Source organism: Epinephelus lanceolatus, chromosome 18 (assembly GCF_041903045.1).
Source record: "Epinephelus lanceolatus isolate andai-2023 chromosome 18, ASM4190304v1, whole genome shotgun sequence".
Lineage (NCBI taxonomy): Eukaryota > Metazoa > Chordata > Actinopteri > Perciformes > Serranidae > Epinephelus > Epinephelus lanceolatus.
The window spans coordinates 32,207,403-32,232,784 of NC_135751.1; the positions used below are offsets into that span (position 1 = coordinate 32,207,403).

At 41.3% G+C, this 25,382-nt stretch overlaps 1 protein-coding gene, 1 long non-coding RNA gene and 3 other non-coding genes across 8 annotated transcripts; 1 reads left to right on the forward strand and 4 right to left on the reverse strand.

The window, feature by feature from the left end:
* Positions 1-9,485: 9,485 nt before the first annotated feature.
* On the forward strand, positions 9,486-22,899 carry fbf1 (Fas binding factor 1). 4 transcript variants are annotated; one of them, XM_033645780.2, is made up of 29 exons: positions 9,486-9,993; positions 10,161-10,191; positions 11,969-12,016; positions 12,123-12,168; positions 12,250-12,319; positions 12,404-12,454; positions 12,549-12,672; positions 12,802-12,882; positions 14,519-14,650; positions 14,747-14,882; positions 15,129-15,283; positions 15,368-15,461; positions 15,543-15,998; positions 16,084-16,149; positions 16,242-16,312; positions 17,276-17,482; positions 17,583-17,635; positions 17,723-17,770; positions 17,868-17,999; positions 18,117-18,217; positions 18,391-18,597; positions 19,260-19,367; positions 19,646-19,785; positions 19,927-20,045; positions 20,274-20,450; positions 20,533-20,670; positions 20,778-20,877; positions 20,970-21,106; positions 22,689-22,899. In XM_033645780.2, exons 1-29 carry the CDS (start codon positions 9,991-9,993, stop codon positions 22,770-22,772), a joined length of 3,315 nt encoding a protein of 1,104 aa, XP_033501671.1. In that variant the 5' UTR covers positions 9,486-9,990; the 3' UTR covers positions 22,773-22,899. The 4 variants fall into 4 exon arrangements, with proteins under 4 accessions (XP_033501671.1, XP_078017432.1, XP_033501672.1 ...); XM_078161306.1 differs by having other exon boundaries at positions 16,245-16,312; XM_033645781.2 differs by lacking the exon at positions 17,276-17,482.
* On the reverse strand, positions 22,851-24,483 carry LOC117268978 (uncharacterized). The gene is made up of 6 exons (XR_004502683.2): positions 24,357-24,483; positions 23,918-23,982; positions 23,690-23,743; positions 23,444-23,501; positions 23,186-23,247; positions 22,851-22,995 (listed from the first exon to the last, which is right to left on the reverse strand). It is a non-coding gene; the product is annotated as an uncharacterized LOC117268978 (long non-coding RNA).
* LOC117269100 (small nucleolar RNA R38) lies at positions 23,087-23,156 on the reverse strand. The gene has a single exon (XR_004502693.1). It is a non-coding gene; the product is annotated as a small nucleolar RNA R38 (small nucleolar RNA).
* LOC117269099 (small nucleolar RNA R38) lies at positions 23,340-23,408 on the reverse strand. The gene has a single exon (XR_004502692.1). It is a non-coding gene; the product is annotated as a small nucleolar RNA R38 (small nucleolar RNA).
* On the reverse strand, positions 23,575-23,648 carry LOC117269101 (small nucleolar RNA SNORD49). The gene has a single exon (XR_004502694.1). It is a non-coding gene; the product is annotated as a small nucleolar RNA SNORD49 (small nucleolar RNA).
* Positions 24,484-25,382: the final 899 nt, after the last annotated feature.

Sequence of the window (25,382 nt, forward strand, 5' to 3'; positions counted from 1 at the left end):
TTTTCACGATGTTAAATCCTTTTAAACTTATAGCTGCTCTAATCTGATTCCCCTGCATGTCTGTGTTGTAATAATTAGACCTTTTCTCTGTCTCGCTTGGCCTACTGCTCCCTTCTTCTCTGCTTGAGTCAGCAGTGCTAAGTATGAGCTGCTGGAAGTCACTATTTTTACCCCCATTTATCCCACTGTGTTCCATCTTTTCATTAGATATTGTAGGAAGACTGCAGCAATTAACTGGTTTTATCAAGATATATGATCATTTGATTGGTATCTGTTAATTCTTGCGGTAAAAATCAGGCTACCCACAATATCGAGGTTGATTTTGCTTGCTGTGTTGACGACATGGGGGCGAGGTGGGTTGTTTTCAGAATAGAAACACACAGCATGCTCTGTTTACCTCCTAGTCCTGCCTTGATCCTAGCTAATCCTCTGAGCTAATCTTCCCAATCATGAGTGAGAGCCAAGAGGAAAGACAGGAATAGTCAGACTGTTACACCACTTTTTGCCATTCAAGCCTTTCAATGGAAGGAGAAGTCTCAGTGCTTTGAACCATCATCGGCCTTGAGGCAGGAGATCCTTGGGGTTAGGACCATGTGTACCACTTTGGCGGTCCTCACCACCATCGCTCTGATCCTGCGGCAGAGATTCTCCAACAAAATCAAACCGTGAGTACTGATCCAAAACATTTACTAGAATAAAATGTTGGCATTTTACATTTTATATTACATTTGTATGTTTCATATGTGTCATATATAGTTCTGTAGTGACATAGATCAGGTTAAATGTATATGAGCTGAGTCTCTCATCAGGAGGAGCAGAGGATGGTAGGTAGATGGAGTGACACAAAACAGGTCGGGACATTCCCAGTTGTCTTTGTGAAGAGACACAAGCAGGTATTTTTTAAACAGATTGCAGGACATATCCAGCTGTGTTTGTAGCTACAAAAGTGGGTATTTGTAAATGGACGTTCAGGACATTTCCAGCAGTGTTTATAGCAACAAAAGCGATTATTTTTTAAATGAGTTTGGGACATTTCTAGCCATGTTTGTAGTGACAAAAAACAGGTATTTTTCAATAAGAGTTTGTGTCTTCTCCAGACATGTTCGAGCGACAAATGCGGGTGTTATTTCACAAGAGGTTGGAACATTTCCAGCAGTGTTTGTAGCGACAAAAGTGGGTGTTTTTCCACAAGAGGTTGGAACATTTCCAGCAGTGTTTGTAGCGACAAAAGTGGGTGTTTTTCCACAAGAGGTTGGAACAGTTCCAGCAGTGTTTGTAGCGACAAAAGCGGGTGTTTTTCCACAAGAGGTTGGAACAGTTCCAGCAGTGTTTGTAGCGACAAAAGCAAGTGTTTTTCCACAAGAGGTTGGAACATTTCCAGCAGTGTTTGTAGCGACAAAAGCAAGTGTTTTTCCACAAGAGGTTGGAACATTTCCAGCAGTGTTTGTAGCGACAAAAGCGGGTGTTTTTCCACAAGAGGTTGGAACAGTTCCAGCAGTGTTTGTAGCGACAAAAGCGGGTGTTTTTCCACAAGAGGTTGGAACAGTTCCAGCAGTGTTTGTAGCGACAAAAGCGGGTGTTTTTCCACAAGAGGTTGGAACAGTTCCAGCAGTGTTTGTAGCGACAAAAGCGGGTGTTTTTCCACAAGAGGTTGGAACAGTTCCAGCAGTGTTTGTAGCGACAAAAGCAAGTGTTTTTCCACAAGAGGTTGGAACATTTCCAGCAGTGTTTGTAGCGACAAAAGCGGGTGTTTTTCCACAAGAGGTTGGAACAGTTCCAGCAGTGTTTGTAGCGACAAAAGCGGGTGTTTTTCCACAAGAGGTTGGAACAGTTCCAGCAGTGTTTGTAGCGACAAAAGCAAGTGTTTTTCCACAAGAGGTTGGAACATTTCCAGCAGTGTTTGTAGCGACAAAAGCAAGTGTTTTTCCACAAGAGGTTGGAACATTTCCAGCAGTGTTTGTAGCGACAAAAGCGGGTGTTTTTCCACAAGAGGTTGGAACAGTTCCAGCAGTGTTTGTAGCGACAAAAGCGGGTGTTTCTCCACAAGAGGTTGGAATAGTTCCAGCAGTGTTTGTAGCGACAAAAGCGGGTGTTTTTCCACAAGAGGTTGGAACAGTTCCAGCAGTGTTTGTAGCGACAAAAGCAAATGTTTTTCCACAAGAGGTTGGAACATTTCCAGCAGTGTTTGTAGCGACAAAAGCGGGTGTTTTTCCACAAGAGGTTGGAACAGTTCCAGCAGTGTTTGTAGCGACAAAAGCGGGTGTTTTTCCACAAGAGGTTGGAACAGTTCCAGCAGTGTTTGTAACGACAAAAGTGGGTGTTTTTCAACAAGAGTTTGAGACATTTCCAGTAATGTTTGTATCAACAAACGAGGGTATTTTTCATGGCAGTTCAGGACATTTCCATCCATGTTTATAGCAACATAAACAGCTATTTTTTATTGAGTTTGGGACATTTCCAGTGATTTTTGTCAATACAAACATCCAGAGTTTGGGGTATTTCTAACAGTGTTTATAGTAACAAAAGAAGGCAATTTTTAACACGGGATTGAGACATTGACAGCTGTGTTTTTAGGGACCAAACCAGGCATTATTTCACAAGAGGCTGGAACCTTTTAGAGCCATGTTTTTTGCGATCAAACCAATATTTTAAGCCAAATCATGTTTTCCTAACCCTAACCAAATGGTTGTTGTGCCTAAACCTAACCACACATTACAGTGTTGTCACATACCATTTCAAATTTAAAAACACATCCCCGAAATATGAAAAGTACTTGCAGAAATGTACAATGCCAACATTTATTCCAACGACTGGGTTGACTTATCATGAACCGTGACATTTAATAGGCACTAAAGAACAGTGGTTGTTGAAAATCTGTGTGTTTTCAGTTATGAAACAGAAATAAGAGACTAGTTTTTGTCAAGATTTGGTTTAAGACTGGAGTGCCTGACAAGATACATTCAAGAGCTTGAGGCCTGTGAGAAAAGTATTTTATACTTCATAAAATAAACACATGTAAAAATGTCCACCCATACAGCAGATATGAACATACACATACACAGAAAGTGCAAGGCCGTTTCATATGTGGGGGAGATAGGGTTAGACTTATCTGCATCATTGATTTGAAATCACTCCAGTGATTATTTTAGGGTACGCCTTGAGCAACAGTGTCGGATTAAGTGGCTCGATACATAACAGTGTATTCCAGGTTTTCTTTTTTAATGGAGAGATGAATGGAGGGGAAAGCATCAGAGCTCTTGAGCTCGTGGCTGCTAATTGACTCAAAGTGCAATCTTCTCAGCCCCCCCGGCCTTGCTCAGCCACTCACACAGCAATGGCAAACAATACCAGGAGGCTACAGCACCACGGAGCATGGCAACAGCTAGCTTACACAATTATGAGCTAATAAACACTGAAACCTCCTTTTTAAATGAGTTCCTTAACCAAACTGTTTCCAGATAAGTGTGTTCAAGAAGACACTGTGATGATACACATGGAGCATTTAATACTGAATTCTGCTAATGTCCCGTATCACAGGCAGACAGAGGAGACAGACGTGCCATACACAAAGAGCAATGGAGCAGCAGAAACCCAAAAATGACAACAGTGAACATCACAGGGTAAGGACACACAAACAATCAAGTCAGTGAAAACAGACTGAGTAAATGTACTTTACAGCCACAGGGGCCTTAAAGGGGTACTCCCATGATTTGAGTACTGCACTTGCAGGCAGCAGAGGCCAAATTAGCCTGACTTTAAGTGGTGAGTTTTGGTCCAAAAACTTGCAACATGCAGCTTGATAGCATTCCCTGCCTGGGAAACACCCATGTTCGCCAAGGTCCAGATGGAAAACAGGATTTTTAGGAACACTTTTTTTCCATGAGTCACATAGCTTCCTATAATTTTCTAAAAAGGAATGCACAAGTTCAAGTTCAAGAATCTTTATTATCCCCTTGAGGCAATTAGTTCCACAACTAGCAGTTATCAAAACAACATAGAAACCAATATATGTCAAGACAGCACACACAGCAAGTCAAAACAAGTCATATAAAAGGCTAATCGCTGCGGGGACAAATGAATCCCTCAGTCTATTTGCCCTGCATCTCGGCAGCAGATATTTGCGTCCGGACGGATACGACCTGAGCTCTCCATGAAGCGGGTGGTCTGGATCTGCCACCTTGTGCACATCGATGAGGTTGGTTAGGGCTGTGCCAGCAATTCTACTGCACACCCTGATAATTTCCTACAGTTTGTTCCTGTTCTCACATGTTAAAAGTCTGAACCAGCAGATGAAGTTAAAGGTTATTAAAGACTGGATAACACAAGAATGCAACACAATGTTCAGCTTTCAATTAATTAACTTTAATTATTTTGAATAAACTACAGAATATTTTAACTAGTGCAAAATGGTCATCATGCACATATATAAAGTTATATTAAAATTAAAGTTTAAATTTAATATCAGTGGATATAGACTTGGCTTTCAATGGACTTGTTCTTTTAGAAAATTCCTCTTGAAATAAACAATTTTTTTTAACTTATCCAACTCAGACACCTGTGTCAGAGCTTTGTGACTATTTACAACCAATTTTTATATTTCTCCCCAGAAAACTTCCTTGGGAATTATCAGGAAATAGTGGACCTGTCAGATAAAGCATTACTGCTATTTGTTATAAAGCTGTAGTCTCATAGTCCAGGCTGAGAATTCCAAGATTGGGTGATTCCATAAAACCTCAGACCTCAGACGTTCAATCTCTCTGCTACTTCCTGCATTAGCACTGAATACTGGCATTAGACGTAAATGGTGAGGTAGACTCACAAGTCAGTCTTTAGACGCTTTGCTTAAGCTGGAGATCTCTGATTGTCTGGTGGCGAGACTAATGGTGAGGTGCATAATCACTGGGTCAGAGTTTATTATACCCAGATATCACAAAGTATGTCTGAAAGGGCTGAACATTAAATAAAACACTAATAAAAAGCATTAGCGAAATATAAAATAACGTAAAAGTGAAATAAAATAGATAAAATACCTAACACATCACAAACAAAATATTTAGAATATTTAAAAAATATATAAACTGTGCAGTAAAATACAGCAATATAAAGTATGCACATCAAAACTCTCGTACATTCAAACCTAGGTACAGGTGAAAAGTAAGGATTTAAGCATTTTCTTGGATTTAACAAAGCTCCTCCAGATCCACAGAAGACATTAGACATATGGATGGATTACTGAACAGGCTTACTGCACATGCCCAGGGGCCCGAATGTCAGCCCCCCCTGACCTTCACCTGCAAAATGTCGCTCAAATTAACACGTGCTGACAAGGAAGAGACTCAAAATGACAACAAGATGCAAAACACCCACAAAGACATGCAGAGACCCACAACAGTTACGAAAAGGGGCAAAACAACCATGAAGAGATGCAAAATGACCATGAAGAGATGGAAAGCAGCTACAAAGAAACACAAAAAGACCACAAAGAGACATAAGCAACAACAAAGACATGCAAATCAGCTGCAAAGAGGCACAAAGTGACTCACTACGACCACGAAAGGGGGCAAAACATCCACAAAGAGACATACAATTATCAAAAACAGATGCAAAATAACTACAAATGGAGCAAAACATTCACAGACACACACACACAAAATAGAAAGAGAACCGAAATTACCACAAAGTGACACAAAACCACAGAGATATGTGTAACGACTACAAAGAGATGCAAAACAACAACAAAGAGAGGCTTAACAACCACAATGTGTGTGCTTTCTGAGTGTCTGTGCCCAGGGACCCATTGTCTCATAATCCGTCCATGATGATACAACAAATAACAAGTGACTGATCAGTGTTATTCAGATGTAAAATCAGTGGCGTTTCCCTTTAAGAATAACTTTTGCACTTCACTTTGGACAAAAGTTATTTGAGGCGAGCCGTGTTTGTGTTTTTGGCAGTATTTTAGCAAAAAAAAAAATTGGGATAATGCGAAACAGTTTTAGAGAGCAGTAGCGTTTAAAATTGATTTAGGTTGTGAATTCAATATACTGCCAACACTGAGAATCACAGTGGGCGACAGAGACAGGAAAACATCTAAGCAAGACAAAGAGACGTTGACAGTAACGTTGAAGTGGTGTGTGTGTCAGTGTGTGTGTGTCAGTGTGTTCGGGGAGGTTTACAGACGGGGCTCCAGACAAGGGGAGAAAGTGGAGCAGTGGAGCATGTCACAGAGGCACAGATGCATAAAGAGCTAAGATGCCTGCCCCACATTTAGCTTTTAAGTATTCACTGCTACGCTGCTAATGCTAAATGATTCAGAGGCAGAACAACAATCCATCATCTCTTCGGAGGGTTATTATAAATACATTACCTCCCTACGACCACACCGCTTAATGCAGCTGAAAGATCTCACTATGAAGTAATAAACTACTAAACATTGTACCTAATGCTGCACAAAGTATGCATGCAAATCCCAGGACTTTGATGTGTTTGCTTTCATTTGCTTTATCAATCATTTTTATGGAGGCAAGTGCATTTAGCTGAGTCAGGGTGATTTATTGTTTTCTGATTATTTCCCTGCAGACATGACCAGAGTAGGCCATCATCTCAAGTCTGGTGAGCATCAGGTGAGCTCTGTCATATGTTATATTTAGAATGCACCAGAAAACAAACTGTCCAAAAAAAAAAAAAAAAAGTATTTACGTCACGACTTTGAAAGCTACAAACCCTGATTAGTTTTCACTTTTGTTCTCAGCGGCATCTGCTATCAAGACTTATTTCCCTGGATGCTACGCAGAGAGATTTCCTGTAATTTTTTTTTTTGCTTTCTGTCATTGATCAGACTCTGATTTATCTGCACTTGACAGCTCACACCAAGACTCCCACCAGGATTTAAAAAAAAAAAAAAGAAAAAAAAAAGAAGAAAAGTGGGGCTTGAAAAACAACGAGGCCTGTTTTCATCATGGCTTCCCCTATCTGTCCTGCAGACGCTCTCACCACTGGAACAAGAAACAGTGACTCCGGGGTGAATTCCAGCTCAGAAGTTGAAGCCTGACAAATGCCATGCACTGATCATGAAAATTTACAACACTGTCACTTCAAAGTCGGGTATATGATCAGAAGGTGATAAACATGTTATGTGCCTCTGCATAAAAACAAGCAGTAATAATTTCTTTGATTTCCTGCTTTTGCTCGCTTTTAAAAATAATGATCTGTGTTACATGTATGTATGAGGACAGGATGAGCTGTGATGGATGTTTCTTAAAGAGTAGTGTCTCTTAATATCGCATAAGTGACCTAATTTCTTGAGAAAAAGGGGCTGAAGTCATGCATTGTATTGTAATGTATTGCATGTATATCAATTCTGTGAATCCCTTAAAGGTTTGTTGTTCAGACAGGAGCCCAAAAATAAAGCAATGGAATGCATTTGACTTGTGTGTGATTGTGTGCTTCAGAATGCAAATGAAGGTTGTCTTTCACATGCACTAAAAATATCTGTTTGATTAGCTGATGACTTTTTCAAAAGGGTACATTTCTTTTATCAAAACAAGAGAAAGCATTTATTTTCCTTTTCCTTGCAGGCTTCTGTAGTTTGAACAGTCAGTTTTGCCTCTTGACAATACATATTTGATTGTATTTATTTATTTATTGTCTCCATCCTGTGCTGTGAGTAATGTCTTTTGCCCCCGAAAGAGTAAAATAAATCTTACAATTTGCATATTATTATTTGCACAAGGCTGACATTACAGTAAATGGTGTTATCCTTCAAAGTACATGTGAATTTTGCCTGCACTGTTGCCTCACAATCAATTATGATCTCTAAAAACATTAAAGTTGTGTTTTTCAGCTATTTCTTCTTTGATTAAGTCAAGGAAACTATAAATAACTTTTATAGTTTCCTTGGATTAGGTAAAAGTATTAAGTAAAAGTAACTTCCTGCCTTGAGATCATCAGTGCGCTCTTAAAAAAAAAAAAAGAAGTCATAAATATTGATATTATGGATTGATTATTGAAAAGGGCCCCACTGCCCTAAGTTGTAGTGGTCCCCCGACATCACCTGCAAAATATTACTCAAAGTGACACTGCGAGGAGACTCAAAATAAGAACAAAGAGACGCAAAGAGAGTCACAAAGACTACGGAAAGGGGCAAACAACTACAAAGAGACACAAAGCAACTACAGAGATACACAAACTGACAACAAAGAGACACAAAACAAGGGGTGGGCAGATGGATACCAAAATATTGAGACTACAGATATGTTTGTGCTATGAAAATCGATCCCTGCATCAGTAGGATTGATACCAAACCAGGGATCCGTTTCTCTCTTCTAGCTTGTGCCCATTTGTGTTTCAAGAGCAAAACTGTCAGTGTCAACAATGATGTACTCTTTGCTTCTCCTCTGCTGTTGTCATGTTGTGTGCACTTAAATCAACATGCATAAACAACTTATGTATCGTGCATATGCAGCACACAACCTGACTAGTTAATCCAACACATGATTGCAATGATGGCTGACTGAAGGAGGAAAAAAACCATGGCAAAGAGAATGTGGTGCTGCAACAAAAAGAAGGAAGGAGGAGGGAAATGCCTCAGCATCCAGACCCCAGACACAGAAACAGACTTCACTGGCAGAGTCTTTTCAGAGAGGCTCAGGCAAGAAAAATCCAGGTAGTTGTAAAATTAACATTTTAGTCAAACCAGATCTTCAGCCTCTTCACCTCAAACTGTAATTTTTCATCATAAGCTGTTCAGTAGTTTCCGTATCAGTATTGGTATCGATATTTCATGATTCTGGCTTTGCATTACATGGCATCAGATCAAAACTACATTTTATGGTTATCATTCACCCTATACAAAACCAGAGAGAGAAGCACAATGACTACAAAAACAAGCAAAACAACAACTAAAGGAGGTAAACAACTATAATGTCTGTGTGTCTTGCTGCTATGTGGGGAAAGTGGTGGTGCCTTTTGTATATTTGAGGCTGTGTGGTTGTTCACCATGTTTATAGTACAAATCTCTCAACATAATAATTATGTTAATAATAAAATCACATCATGTTGGCACGCATGTCTAACCCCAACTCTGACACACCTGAAAAAGACTCAAGTCTCACAAGGAATAGCATTATAAAGCTAAATCTGAGCCATGTGCTTACTGGTTATCATTGTGCTGATTAAGAGCAACATCAGGCCTAGACCTCACTGAATTAAACATGGCTCTCAGAGGATAAATTATTCAGCTCTTCAGTTTTGCTGGAACTGATTTGCTTTGGCTAAATTTTCCTGAGCTCTGACGCCACCTGGTGGTGAAAGCGCTGCGTACATTTCACCAAGTAAACAAGCAGGTTAAGATGTCAAACATAGTTCAGAATAACCAACTTCATAATTTAAACACTGCCCAAAGCAAACACATTTTCTGAAACGCGATTTCTTAAATTGTACGCTATAAAAACTACTCTACCCACAATGCACCGCGAGCTGTAAACAGGAAGCGTGTGGCTCGCGCCGGTTGTGGAAACGTTGCTACATCTAGATGCTTCTGAATTGCCGTTTGCTGGGTGCACAGCTCAAAGCTAAGACTTTATAATGATACGCATAAAGTTTGTATTATAAGACTGAATTACCGTATGGTTAAATGTCTAGTATGGCTAACGAACAGCACTGTCCATTTTGTACGTTAGTAACTTACCTTCTGATGCTGCGTTTAGGGTAGCGGCGGTGTTACTCGTTTCATTCGTTAACTTAACGTCACTTCACATAAACCGGGCAATTTTAAAAATGCTAAACGACTAAACTCGACTGTATTTAATCATGAAACAACACGGTATGTAACCAATTACGACCTACATCATGTATAGTGTCCTTAACGTGAATGCTCATCGGTGTAACGGTGTGGTAACCAATGGAGACAGGAGACGCCTAATCAGATTTAGCTAGGTTAGCTAGCTAGCTAACTACTCTCACATTTAACCCCATCAGGAGACATTCGACATGGTGAGTCAAGCTGCTGCCAGTAGCAACATTTCCATTATTTATTAGTGTTTACTGGATTCTTGGAAAAGTTAAACGCATGTTTTCTGGCACTTTGTATGTAAACGCAACTGATTTGCTTGAATTACATTATCCTATCTGTATCACAACATATTTATTGTCATTTACAGGCTGCAAAGCTGAAGGGCAAACCATCCCAAAGTAAGTTCAAGTGTTATTTGAATGCTGTACCCCATAGTTATGCTGACTGATACACACTCACTGGCCATTTTATTAGGTACACCTTGCTAGTACCAGGTTGGACTCCCTTTGCCTTCAGAACTGCCTTAATGATTTGAGGTATAAATTCAACAAGGTGCTGGAAACATGCCTCAGAGATTTTGGTCCATATTGACATGATAGCATCACACAGTTGCTGCAGATTTGTCGGCTGCACATTCATGTTGAGAATCTCCCGTTCCACCACATCCCAAAGGACTGAGATCTGGTGACTGTGGAGGCCATTGGAGTACAGTGAACTCATTGTCATGTTCAAGAAACCACTTTGAGATGATTTGAGCTTTGTGACATGGTGCGTTATCCTGCTGGAAGTAGCCTTCAGAAGATGGGTACACTGTGGTCATAAAGGGATGGACACGGTCAGCAACAATACTCAGGTACGCTGTGGTGTTTAAACCATGCTCAGTTGATACTAAGAAAATCTCCCTCACACCATTACACCACCAGCAGCAGCCTGAGCCGTTGATACAAGGCAGGATGGATCCATGCTTTCATGTTGTTTACACCAAATTCTGACCCTACCATCTGAATGTGGCAGCAGAAATCCAGACTCATCAGACCAGGCAACGTTTTTCCAATCTTCTATTGTCCAGTTTTGGTGAGCCTGTGTGAGCTGTAGCTTCAGTTTCCTGTTGTTAGCTGACAGGAGTGGCACCTGGTGTGGTCTTCTGCTGCTGTAGCCCATCTGCTTCAAGGTTTGACGTGTTGTTGGTTCAGAGATGGTCTTCTGCAGACCTTGGTTGTAACCAGTGGTTATTTGAGTTACTGTTGCCTTTCTATCATCTTGAACCAGTCTGGCCATTCTCCTCTGACCTCTGGCATCAACAAGGCATTTTGGCTTACTGGATATTGTCTCTTTTTGGGACCATCCTCTGTAAACCCTAGAGATGGTTGTGTGTGAAAATCCCAGTAAATCAGCAATCTCTGAAATACTCAGACCAGCCCATCTGGCACCAACAACCATGCCATGTTCAAAGTCACTTAAATCACCTTTCCTCTCCATTCTGATGCTCAGTTTGAACTTCAGCAGGTCGTCTTGACCATGTCTACATGCCTAAATGCATTGAGTTGCTGCCATGCGATTGGCTGATGAGCTGTTTGAATTAACGAGCAGTTGAACAGGTGTACCTAATAAAGTGGCTGGTGACTAATTTTACAACCAAGAAACTTAAAGTAGTAATGCCACAAAATACTAGTCATATAGAATAACCAGAAAAACAGCATACAACTTAAACATATAAGAGCTGGTGGCAGTATAATTGAACACAAAGGTTTATTTCAAAACAAATACAAAATTAGAACTTGAGTCAAATAAAACAAAGTCCACATTAATAAGAGGAAACAATATTCAGTTAAACTAATAATGTCCAGAATAAACTAAAGAGAAAGAAAATGCTTACCAGCACTTCTGCCCCATGTGACAATGAAGAAAGAATGAGTGAAATGGTCTTCAGGGTTTAAATCGGGGTGAGCAGGTGAACACAGTCAGGTTAATGAGTGAACAAGGAACCAATCAGCGCTGAGGAAAGGAAGTGAGGTAAGTGAGGAAAAGTAGTGTCAAGATAAAGAAAATGTGAACCTTTAGTACAGCAAGCATGCTTACTATTTTATATTCCATTCTGCCAGTATCCCCTAAATCCTATAATAAGCTGAATCGTCTCAAGCTTGTGTGAATGTGTGTCCTCTCTGTTTTCCCAAGGTTTATTTGGAGATGACGATTTGCTCAACAGCTTATTTGATGATGAAAGTAAGTGAGCAGTTTTTAACCAAATAGTATTATTATACATTATTATTGTAATGTCACCGTGAGAGATTTGTGTTAAAATGCTTCCTCTCATCAATTTGCTCACCAGAATTCCCAGTAAGGGGGAAAGCAACTCGCAGTGGACCACTGAATCGGTAAGTCGGAGGATTTGGAGAGTTACATACCACCACTTACAAATCATAACTCACTTTGTGTAACTTGTGTTTCTTCTGCAGCACTTCTGCCACTGATAACATCTTCAGTATGCTAGCACAGGAGGTAAAGAGGGATGGTGGGGACACTGAGGTATGTAGACAGAGATGTGAAGAGAAACATGTATTTGTTCAGAGTATTTTAAGCTTCTATTTAAGTTACTATTTTCTGTCCAAGGACTCTGATGTCTCAGCGGCAGATCCCAACGACATACTGAAGAACTTGAAGGTAGCTCATTATCAGTTTAGAGAATGCAGAGACAATGTTCAGCTTTGTAGTTGTCCTCTCACAGTGCCTGTTGTTTTTCTGTATCCCTGTACAGGACATGGATGATATGGACGCTGACCTCTTTGCATCAAAGAAAAAGCCCAGTTCAGCTCCTGCACAAACAGAGCCGAAGAAAGACTCTTCCACATTAGAAAGTAAAGTAAAACCAGAGGGAGCAGGTAATTCAGCGCACAGCATTTCTTGCATAAATTATTTTTCTCATTATTAGCTTCACGTTATTACTGGCTTTGAAGTTTGCATTAAGAGTAGCAATCAGAGAGAGCTTGTGTCTCCCCTTGTTCACTCAGATGAACCCACCACAGGAGGGAGGAAGCCCAATTCTGCACCTTCATCTACAACGCAGAACTACAGGAAGTTAATCTTCTCTGGTAAGTAAGCCTCCCCATCCAAATCCATCTCTGACACTGAGCTTTATATAACTCAGCAGCTGTTTACTAATAGCTTTGCTTTGTTTTTCTTGAACGGCTACATTCATTTAGACAGTGGTGGTGATGATGAAGGTGTTGGTCAGACACCCAACACTAAAGGTACATTAGCACAGATATGTGTTTGGCCTTTTTACTTGTAGGTTGAATAATATCTGTGGGTCGTGTCAGTGGGTAGTTAGTGAACAAGAGAGGTACACACAACAAAAAGAGGTGATAGTTTGATATCCCACACAGATGTACAAATCTGGAATGTGTAAATTACTCACATGGACATCAGTCAGTGGTGGAGTGGAGGGTATACGCAATTACACGGGGGTATAGCCTTCTCTTTTTCTAGCTGTTAAACTCACCTATCAGCCAAAAAGCCATTAAAATATATAGGAAAGTATACCCACCTTCTCGTCAGTGACCTACCTGTCTACCTAGCAGTACACCCGCCTCATCAACTACCAATACAATACTGGTATGTTTCTTTGGTACACCTGTACAATTTAATACAATAGCCCTTCATAAAAGCATATATTTGCCTTATTTGCATGGGACTAATATTATCTGGGGACTCCCTCTTCCCAAATGTGTGTGTTTCATGCAGTGCATTTACATGGGATAAGGGAAGTCAGTATTTTACTTAAATTTACGGACATTATCCCCTGGATATGATGCACACAGTCCACTCTACACACGAAAAAACATAGCACTACTAGAAGTGGTGAACAGCGTTAACCCCTTTTTTCCTTTTTAAATGTGGGTTAAGGGCATCATGGTAGTGCAGTGTTTAGCATTGTCACCTCACAGCAAGAGGGCTCCTGGTTCAAACCAGGGGTAGAGGGTTCGAACCCTGGGGTGAGAGAGCCCTTCTGTGCATGTTTTCCCCGTGTTTCGCTCTTCGGATCAATTTAAGCTTGCTTTTTCTGCAAATGGTTTCCATGCTGTGCAGCGAGATGAGCCTCCTGCACCCAAAATGCTGTCAAAACTTTGATTTATAATTTCCAAATCAGCCTCCATAATTCTCGACGTTGGAAAGAGGCAGAAAAATCACAGAGATGCCAATTCGCATGGACTACTTTTATCACATGACCTCTGTGTTTGGTGAAATAAGGAATGTCATTTGAGGCGGAATATTTACTTTACAAATTACAGACATGGCATATTTGCACAGGATTAAGATCACAGACGACTTCTGCAATGACTACAAATTACCAGACGTCTGCAAGTAATAATAGTACCGTATGTTGAGCTTACTGCCTTGTGTTAAAAAGTGTTTCTCTTATTTTTCTCCACCACTTTTTACAAGGGGAACAGTATAAAAAAGTCTGTCAGTAAATGCAATCCAATTCAACACCACCAACAACTATTGTATTGAACAGGTGCAAACAGGTGTACCTAATAAACTGGTAACTTAGTGAATAAACATATAGTTTATGCTCGTAATTTATTTGAACACAATTACTTTGTTGTATGTGATATTTTAAAAATGTATCATAAGAAAGTCAATACAGATATAAAACCTCGTTATCATTTAAAGCTTTACCGCCTGGTGTCCAAATAAAAGTAAAGAATCTAATTTCCTCTGCAGATCCAGACGACCCGCTGGCTGATCTTGACGACTTGCTTCCAGATGAAACCAAGCCCGAACCTAAATCAAACCTACAGCAGTCCAAACCTGAAAAATCTCCCTCAGCATCTCCTCTCCTAAAGACTGAAACATGTGAGACTTAAATGGTCCATAATTCTTAATTTTCAAACTTCAAACAAACACTGAAGTACTGTATGTGTTTGAGTGTGTATACTCTTTGTTCAACAGCTAAGGCAGCCAAAAAACGAAGGGATCTCACATTTGATGATGATGATAAGGATGACCTAATGGATGCCCTGGGATTTGACAGTGATAAAAGCAGCACCAGGAAAAAAGACAGCGTGCTTTGGTCCAACAAGGAGAGGTAACAGCTCTGCTCTCACTCACACTGTCTCACTGTTATTGTTTTTATTTATAGTGCTCCAGCGATGAATAATTACTGCTTTAGTGCTTTGAGCTCTGGGCTTAGGGGTGCCACAAAACAAAGCCAAACCGTGGTGATGTTTTATGAAGCAACATCTTTCAGCATCAGGCAACTTTTATTGTCTTCTTTTGTGTCTTAACAAAATCTCTTTTGCCTTTCCCTTCTGTTGTGTCCCCCTGTCCTCAGGAGTGGGACCCCTCAGAGACCTCTCACTGCAGTAGACGGGATCCTGGAGAGTTTGACTTCACCTCGTCTTCTGGAGCGACCTGCGACGGGCGAGAAGAAGGAGCAGCCTCAGCCTCAAGAGAAGCAGCAAAAAGAGAAGACCCCTACTTTGAAAGGTAGTAAAGCAACCTTGATCTTCTGCTCTCATGAGTAGGAGAAGAGTAAAATATTTAAACTTGTATGTTGTTCCCATTCGTCAGAGACACTTTTCGAAGACGACCTCACGTTTGGCTCCTATCAGCCCACTCTGGGATCCATGCTTGAAGGGCGCCTGTCCCGTAGACAGTCAGTCAGGTGTGTGTGAAGTCTGATTTTGGTGTTTTACAGCAGCGTTTTTTGCCTGAAACTGAACACTACATGTTTTCTCATCATCAGATTTTCTACAGAGGACGTCTCTACGCCAGAGAAGAAACCAAAACCCACCACCCCCACCACCTTACGACACCGCAACTCAGCTGACTGGCTCGGCCTCAAGACAAACGATGACCTCACCTTTCTAGAGGGCGATGCCAAAGAGACCAAGACTTCAACAGAGTCTCCAAAGGCTCCTGCCTCTCCTTCATTAGAGAGAAGACCCTCCCTGACTGGCAGTCATACCACATCTGCTGCAAAAATGGCAGCTGACACTCCAGTGACAACTGATAATATCGCCAAACAAACCAAACCAGAGGTCTCTAAGAGCCAGAAGAAAGAAGAGGAGGAAGATGATTGGTTAGCAGGAGTACTGAGCAGGAAGAAGGTGCCATCAGTGTCAAAGTCTGAGGCAAAAACATCCAAGCAGGAAGACACTTTGGGCCTGGGAGAGGAAGTAGATCTGGAGTCGACTGTTAGGTACACAACAAAGGAAATACAGTGACACAATGACAGACGAAGCGTGTTCCTCAGCACTGAATGATAACCTGCTCTTGTTTTTTAGTAAACAAGTCACTTCACAAGCTCCCAGGGGCAGAGAGGACACTCTTACATCTGTCAGAGAAGCTAGGTAAGATATTTTTTATCTAAATCCATTAAATCTGTGAACTGTGAGTGAAAATTTCTTTGCTATTTTTGTCATTATGCTTTTGTTTTGTGCAGTAGTACTTTTCTTGCACAGCCCAGCCCCAGTGCTCACTCCACTCCTGTCAGAGAGGCGAGGACCGAGCAAGGTATTTATCCAAGTATACTACTCTTCAGTTACTCTGTATATTAAAATAGTGACTTTTCAAATCCACGTCGCTCCTTTCTTTGCAGCTTTGCACATTAGCAGTAGAAGCCTTCTTTTATCCCGTTAATTTATCATTCATTCTCATTGATTCTGAGAAATTAAACACATCACACAGCAGTTATGAGCCCCACATCTGGTACCACAGGGCCTGTACACATGCTGTGTTTTTTTCACCCTCAAATCCATTGTTTTCAATGTAGACGCACAGAACATGTGCTCAAAGGTGAGAATGACACCGTTAAGGCACGCAAGTATCCCCAAACGCCTCTTTTCAGGGCGCATCAGCAACACCCTGAGATGAAGTACAACTTTTGGAACACAGCTAAGGGTACAGCATGTCATGTGACGTGGAACAGCCAATCACAATTGGAAGATATCTTCCTTTTCTTCTCTAAATATCAGTCTATTAAACCTATGGAGAAGAAGTTGATCACAAGAATTTTACATCTGTCCTACGAACAACAGTTTAGGCCAATTACATATTAAGAAACAACACTTGGAAAAAATCGGCTCCTAAATTGGAATATCTATGATACAGTGCTGGTTAAGGTTGCCTTGCAAATTTGGATGCAACCTGCCTCTCTGCCCTTGAAACCTCGCACAGGGTACATGAAGAGTAGCACCCAGCATCCGACCTTGCGTTTCCCAGACAGTTAAAGACACAGCATGTGTCCCGGCCCTCATTTTACCTCATGTCACATCCAACTCATAACATTCTGCTCCCCCTCTCAAACAGATACCAATCCCGCTTGTCCCTCCACTCCACCACAGTCCCCTTCTTTAATCACAGAGCATACACCCACCACCCAACCTTACCTCCCCTCCGACTTAACATCCCCCTCAGGGACTGCACTCCATGCTAAAGTAGACCTCGGACAAACTCTAAATTCGTCTCATCCCTCAGATTGCCCTCCTCAAGTTACTACTCCTTTACCGGCCTCTGCTGCTAGCGTTAGCCTCGCCCAACCCCATCCTCAGTCCCAACCCCAACACCCATCCTCCAACAAGGGATCCAGGGTGCCAAGTGGGCCCGTTCAGGCTTCGGATGAAACCCTGCAACAGCAGCCGCTGCCCAACCCCATCTCTGCTATACCTTCTGGCTCAGTGTGGTGTATGTAACTTTGGGAAAATCTGATGTAGTTTCAGATGCAGTATTCACTTTGATATCTAAGGCGAGCAGGTAAATATGATCATGGTTGTTTTCTTTCCAGCTGTTCCACAGCAAAACCAGTTGCAAAATGCATCAGCTGCCATCCAACAACAGGTATTCATGCTTTTCTGTAATATATTTTACAGAATTTGGGCAATTTTAAACTAATTTTTTGAAGTCCTTTCCATATCTTCTGTGAAGGTGACACTTTCAGCAGACAGTCTGCAGCAGCTGCTTCTACAACAGCAGGTAAGATCATAAAAGTCTCTGCTTGTAGATTTATTAAAAATGTAAGAACCCATTTACCACCTGGTTTGTTCTTGACTTGTTTACTCTTCTCCTAAAGATGATGCAGTCTCAGTTGCTGGGTCTTGGGGGTGTTGTGGATGCAGGGCTCCTGCAGAGACTCAAAGAGAGAGAGCAGCCACCTGGAGATTATCAAGCGTTACAGGCTCGCATCATCCAGCTGGAGGGACAGGTACATTAACGCTGCTGTCATGATGAGAGTAATAACCTTCCCTGCTGTCCCAAATCCTCTTCCTACGTGACACCCATGTACCTGCACAGCCTGAACTGTCTGTGTGTTACTGTCCAGGTGAAGACCCTGCAGCTGGAGCGAGACCAAAGCCAAATGTTGCTAGAGTGTGTCCAGCAGAGGCATAAACAGGATATGGAACTAATGGAGAATGCACACAAGTAGTTTATTCGTCCACCACACACACATACACACACACACACACACACACACACACATATGTAGTGCCTGTGTACATGTTTAACATACATTATGCATAATTCCCTGCACTTCAAGCAGCTTATGTGTGTCCGTGTGCTGAACTCATACTGTAAGGATTTCTGTGCACATCCAGGACTAGAGTGAAGCTTCTCGAGGAATCGGCAGCCCAGAGGGAGACACAAACACGGCAGGAGTGTGAAGACCTAATGGATCGCCTGGCTGCAGTAACACGATCGGCTGAGCAGGAACGCTCGGAGCTGCAGGCACAGTACCAGCGCAAACTGGCCCAGGCCCAGCAAGAGAGAGACTGCGAAGTGGAAAGACTCAAGGACCTGCAGAGGTATTGAAACTCAAAGCTTTGGAAATGCCTGTCCTGACTTGGGACTTGAATGGAAAGACCTGAGACTTATTTGTGACTTGCAAAACAATAACTTGGTCCCACCTCTGACAAGTAATGTATTAGCGAGGTGGTGGGGAGGGGGTCTGGGCCTCCAGCCCCAAATGTTCTCCCTAAATCTATGCTATTCTCTACAGAAATCTAAGCTAGTTAAGTAAATGTTCTTTTGTTGGCCAAATATTTTATTCAGAGTGCTGAAGACCGTATGTACTTTGCACTGTTACCAAGATTTGTAACTTAAAAATAGTAACATCAGTCATTTTTTGACAGGAGTAAATGTAAGGAGTGAAAATTAGTCATCCTTAACATTTGCTGTGTCATGGTTTTAGAATGATGAAGACACTTTGATTCAAAATCAGATGAAGGCTCAAACAGGATGATTTTTTTTCTTGGCAACTCTCATGTTTTTCCTGAATGATGTGCAGATTTTTAGCCATTCTATTATGTCAAATATCTTGAGGAATAGTGCATATCGTTGTCGTGAAACTGGGAAAAATGTATCCCTGATAACTTCTTAAGTCCCAGACTGAGCATATTGATTCTTTTAATAATAAACTTTAAAGTTTACCACATATTTGTTGTATTTGTACCACTTTGCTGTCAAGGAAATCTATCTTGGAGATGAAGAAAGACCACGAGGATCATGTCCAGAGACTAAAGAAATTAAAGGAGGAGGAGATTGATGCAGTTACGAGTGCAACATCTCAGACCAGGTTAGATTTTTATCCAAGTACACCAGTTGCACTTGCAATTATACTTGTAATTATAATCCCGTGATGACTAGTAGTATGTTTGACCTGTGTTTTTGTGTGTAATACTAGTTTCAGTGCTGATATTTCTTTTATATACAGTATGTAGAAAGAGCAAACTGCAACTGGAGAATGTCTGGAATTATTGTTTTTTACTATATTTTATATCAAAACAGATTTCCTACATTTCAGAGATTTTTGTATTATCTACTAGCAGTTCTGTGGTTTTTTTTTTTGTCCAGATCTCTTAAAGTGGTGATTGAGCAGATGGAGCAGTTCTCCTCTCGGCTGGGTGATCTGTCTTCTCGGGTGGAGAGCACACACGAACACACGGCTCATGGCCTGGAGGAGGGGGCACGGCACAGGGACGAGCAGCTTCGAAGTACTTATACACACAAACACACATTTACATGCATGCACACGCTTTGCACAAATAGGTCAAGATACACATTGCCTAATAGCCTACTTTAGTTGGTATCACATTGCAAGTGGGTTAAGGTCATTCTCCTAATTCCCGTTTCAGTGGTGCAGGACTGTCTGGCCCAGCAGCAGAAGGCGATGGCGGAGGAGAGAGCGTACCTCAAGGAAGTCATTTCCAGGATGGACACTCAGCTCAGTGAGCAGCAGAGACAGCTTGAGAAGGTCAGGGTAAAATCTGACTTTAAAAACAGACTATTTTTAGGACACCTGCATTTTCTTTGACATAGCAGGAGGCAAAAACACCTGCAGTGAAGACTGATGCTTTTCCCTTCAAAGACTGGAGATACATTTTTGTATGCCTCTGGAGCGCTGGAGGATGACAGCAGCACAGGCCAAGGCAGGGACTCCGAAGGACAAATAAATATACCTTTCTCTCTGTGTCTGTTGCAGGAACAAGGGGACCTAAAACTTCACAATGCAGAGCTGAAACAAAAGGAGATGGTTTTGGCACAAGAGAAAGAAACTCTGGACAGACTGAAAGAAGAAGTGAACAGAGAGAAAGAGAAAATAAGCAGCACAGCGTTGAGACTCAAGACACGAGCCCAGGAGGTGGAGGCCTTTAGCAAGGTAGGATCACACCACGCAGACCCCTACATGTAGTGCTGTAATAAGTCATGTCTGAGTTTTGACCATGCTGTGCTGTTTGCAGCTTGCTGCGGAGAAGTTTGAGGAAGGAGAACGAGCGCTGCAGGAGGCGAAACGTGTGGAGGCTGAGCACGAGGCAAGGCTCAGAAATATCCATACCCAGGCAGAGCGGCTGAGGCAGCAAGAGCAGCGAATCCTTCAGGTGACACCTCTCTGTACGATATTTAACAGATCAGGCTTCTATTTTACAAAAACAATATATGAACAGCACATAAAAGGTTAATGTGTGGTAAACACTTCTCATCACAGGAGCGAATGCGGTTAAATCATCTGCAGGAGGACACGGAGAGGCAGAGACAAGTCGCTCCAGTTACATCTTTAACACAAATGATTCCACCTGTTTTACCAGGTGAGATCAACGCTGGGTATTGGCCGTCGTTCAGCAAAAACTACTTGTCCAATATAAAGTGTTTAACATGGTTTTGTTATATTTATCTTTAGACGCAGGTTCAGTGTTGCCAAACCCAGAGCTGCAATCAACCCTGAATGTTCCTCCTCCAACGACAACTTCATGTGCCAACTCTAAGTCCATGGCTCTTCAAGCTAGTCTGGCTCTGTGGAGGTACACTTCAGAAAAGGTAACCAGTGGAGATACAAGTTATACTAAAGGTATAGGGAAGCGTCTCAGCAGACAGGGTCATAGGTGATGATTAAGAACGGTTACTTTAGTATACATCTATACATTGTTTTAAGAAAAAATATGCAAAGTCTTCCTTTTAAGTTACATCGTAACTACTAGCAACTTGAGATTTTTACTCTGGTTTCTCAGAGTGTTCCAAAAAGTAGTCACATTATCATAATGATTGGTGCATGACTTAGCATTAACGGTGGCAAACCTTCAAAAAGCTGTTTGATGAAAGATTGCAAGCATTGGAGATAGAAATGTACATAACTATATTGGTATACAAGCTATGTGTCAGACACGAGGCCTGAAAAAGACAAGTCAAGCAGCTGCAGCAGATGGTGGTGGGAAAACACAGCAAACACAGTCAGACAGTTTCCAGCAGCCTTCAAAGAATAAACACAAAGTCACAGAGCTATTTCTATCCTGTTGCATCCATCTGTAGGCTGTGATTTGCAAACTATGTTAGAACATTATCAACCATACAGTGTTTAATAGATGAAACCTTCATTGCATGAGATACAGCCTACAATCCAGCGTTAAGTATTAGATTTACACAAAATTAGGATTTTCTAAAAACATGGCGTCTGAGGTCAAAACTAAGAGCCAATCAGCTTTTTGTTTAGGTGACAGCTAGGCGGGGCGGCACGGTGGTGTGGTGGTTAGCACTGTTGCCTCACAGCAAGAGGGTTGCCGGTTCGATCCCGGGTGTGGGAGCCCTTCTGTGCGGAGTTTGCATGTTCTCCCCGTGTCAGCGTGGGTTCTCTCCGGGCACTCCGGCTTCCTCCCACAGTCCAAAGACATGCAGATTGGGGACTAGGTTAATTGGTAACTCTAACTTGTCCGTAGGTGTGAATGTGAGCGTGAATGGTTGTTTGTCTCTATGTGTCAGCCCTGCGATAGTCTGGCGACCTGGGTGTACCCTGCCTCTCGCCCGATGTCAGCTGGGATAGGCTCCAGCCCCCTCGCGACCCTCAGGAGGATGAAGCGGTTAGAAGATGAATGAATGACAGCTAGGCGTTTCTCAGCATACCCTGGGTCTTGCACAAATTTGAACAGCATACACTGTGTAGTGATCATCTTGAACACAATATAAGCACAGGACCATCATCATGAGTTGTCCAAAAGCTCTTTCAACAATTCTTTTACGACATGAAGAAATCTGAGGTCAACTCATTGATGTCCTAGTTGTACTTAACATTTTGCTGAGTCCTTAACACTTCAAAAAATAAAATCAAACTGCAATTTGATCAGCGTTAACTGCACCAGAGATGGATATTATTAAACATTAAGGACTTACAATTCAAAAGAACACAAGTTGGTTGTTACTGTAGGTTTTTAATGTCAAAATGGAATTGAAACAAGCTCATTACAACATGTGACTCATCCACAATAAACACATTTACTAAGCTACAGTGACAGCTTCCACCAGTCGATGGCAAAAAAAAAAAAAAAAAAAAAAAATCTAGAAACAGTTGTCTTTGAATGTTTCAAAGTTTGCGCTTCTGTTCCTAATTACTTTCTCTTCCTCCCCACAGGACCAGGAATTCCTCGCAGAGGAGCAGATCTTCTTGGAGAATTTGAAGAAGAAATCTTACAGATCCACCTTCAAAACAGATTGACCAACACATACTGGGTGCTCCCAGTAAGATTTAGGTTACTTTTCATGTGCAGAATATATTTAAAATGTGCCATTGTGCTTGAATTTTTATACCGTTCATAATTTTATTAAACATGTTTTAGATTAAACATGGCTTCATTTTTATACTGACAAATCTACTGCATTTAATATTCACTTCTGGATCTATCCCAAGCTGGTGTTGCATCCACTTCCATCGATTTCACCTGCAAGTTAGGGAAAAAGGGAGATTAACACTTTCAAACTCATGATATACTACTTTAGTTAGCCAAAGATGTGCCGTTTCTGTATCTGTAGTCAAGCCTCAGGTTACCATGACTCCACACTTTAGTTCAGACAGGGATAACATGTTTCATCACTGGCTAGACTTTATCATTAAGTCTTAAGGGCATTTACCTGTTCAACATTTCCCAGCACGCGTGTGTTGCCTTAGTCTTTTCTTTGTAGATTGTCAAGACCTGTAGGGAGAAATTCTGTAGTTAGATCATGTATACCAGTAAAATTCACACAACTTTCGTCAGCCAAACGTGTACTGTTTCTGTACCTGCAGTCAAGCCTCAGGTTACCATGACTCCACAATTAGTTCAGACAGGGATAACTTGTATCATCACTGGCTTGATTTTATCATCGAGAGCTAAGTCGTACAGTATTTACCTGTTCAGCTCTCATCAGCTCCCATGTGTCGTCATAGTCTTGCTTTGAAGATCAAAACCTGTAGAAAAAAATTATATACATTATGAAGTGTTCAGAGTGGGTGCACCACAGACAAAAGGTTCAACAGCATTTCTCAGAACAGCTAATACCATCGTCAGTTATCGCATCAGACGGCACTTCCTATGCAGCAGTTTTCATCACTGAATCTGTGGTAAAGTTGATCATGAGCAGTAAAGGGGTACAAACCTTTTCACCAGGCCTCCTCACGTTAGCAGACAGTGTGAAGTGGGACACGTGAACCTGTAATGAGACAGTTCATTAGTGATAGTTGAACAGCAACATGTGACTCACACACATAAGCCCGCTTCATGTCAAATGCCACTGATTTCCTCACTTATATTTTTAGACAGGGTGCAAAATCATGTTCACTGCATGACTTCAGAATTAAAAATTACACCACTATGTCAATCTTACCTTTCGTTTCGCTGAAAGGCTGCTTCTCTTGGCATGAAGATGAGCCTCATCCGCCGAAGCTGCACCTTAAGTCAAAATATATCGAATAAAATCAGACAGTAGATCTCAAATCGGACATTATGTTATGGGCTGCTGACCGAAGAAGGCCATGCTCCTCACCGCCCCTATAGTAGGCTAAATAACACTATGCAACGTTAAATTAATATTTTAGTTTATTTCCATGTTACTCTACACACGAGTAGATTTAATGCATGTTATCTGTTGCTCACAATCACCTACTTATAACCCTTTTGTAACTTTAGCCCATCATGCTCTTCTTGCACGTGTTAGCTTAACTTAAGGGTAGCTAACAACTAGCAGCACGCTAGCACATTTCATATGAAACCGCCTCCAGACTTGTAAATAGTTAAAGTCTCAATAACTACTCTTAAAATATTACCTGTTCACGGCGGCTCATCTGCAGTTAAGTCCATATGTAGACGTAAATTTAAAAAGACATGTGACAACGGCATGTTGAAGAGCAGGGGAGTTAGCTTACTACCACCCCGCCAGTGAAAGAGCTCAAGAACGGAAGTCTCGCGTGATGATGCTTTTATATGTTGTAAACGTCATATCCCACGTGATTACTGACCGGGTGTGGTAAAAGTTTAACTTGTATTTTTGCGAAAAAGAACAAGAAAGTACTATTAATAGACTCAAAAATAACATTAAACATTTCATTTCGATTTTAATTAGATTTATTAAAAAATAGCGACAAATATATACGAAGTAAAATAGTGTAAAAACGGTGAGTATCATCCCAAAAATACATGAACTGGACTGATAAGTTTCAACCATGGACATTTTTTGTCTCGTTACAGTGACGGTAAAACTATGTACAGTGTGTTAATTATTTGTTTAGCGTGAGTCTCAGTATTCAACAAACTATAAGTCATAAAGATGCAATTAAACCTCTAGAGCAGGGGTGTCAAACTCATTTTAGTAAAACCAGCAACCAGTGCATAATATCCTATAATAACAAACACCTCCAAATGTTTTCCCTTTTTTCTTTTGTTTAAAGAAGTAGCCTACATTTTGAAAATGTTCATCCATTATAGGCCTATAACAAACAGTCTGTGCTGTCTTCAGAGGAATAAATGCAATTTCAACAATATTGCTCAGTTTTTCCACATTCAGTGAGTCCACTGTCATTAGATGTGCATTTTTCTTTGCATTTCCACTCCTGTGTAGTAGTCCTGACATTACCACACCAAACTAAAGTGAAAGAAAAGTGTAGTCTGGTCAGGGTGGAAAAGCCTCTGAAGCAGTACTTTACATAAAGTATCTGCTCGCTGTTTAACTTGCTCCTGAAACCTGGCACCTCTTAGCCTTCACAAGTGCATCACTAATACATGTGCAAAGTCATCCAGTGGGCCAGACTGGACCCTTTGGCGAGCTTGGTTTGGCCCCTGGGCTGTATGGTTGA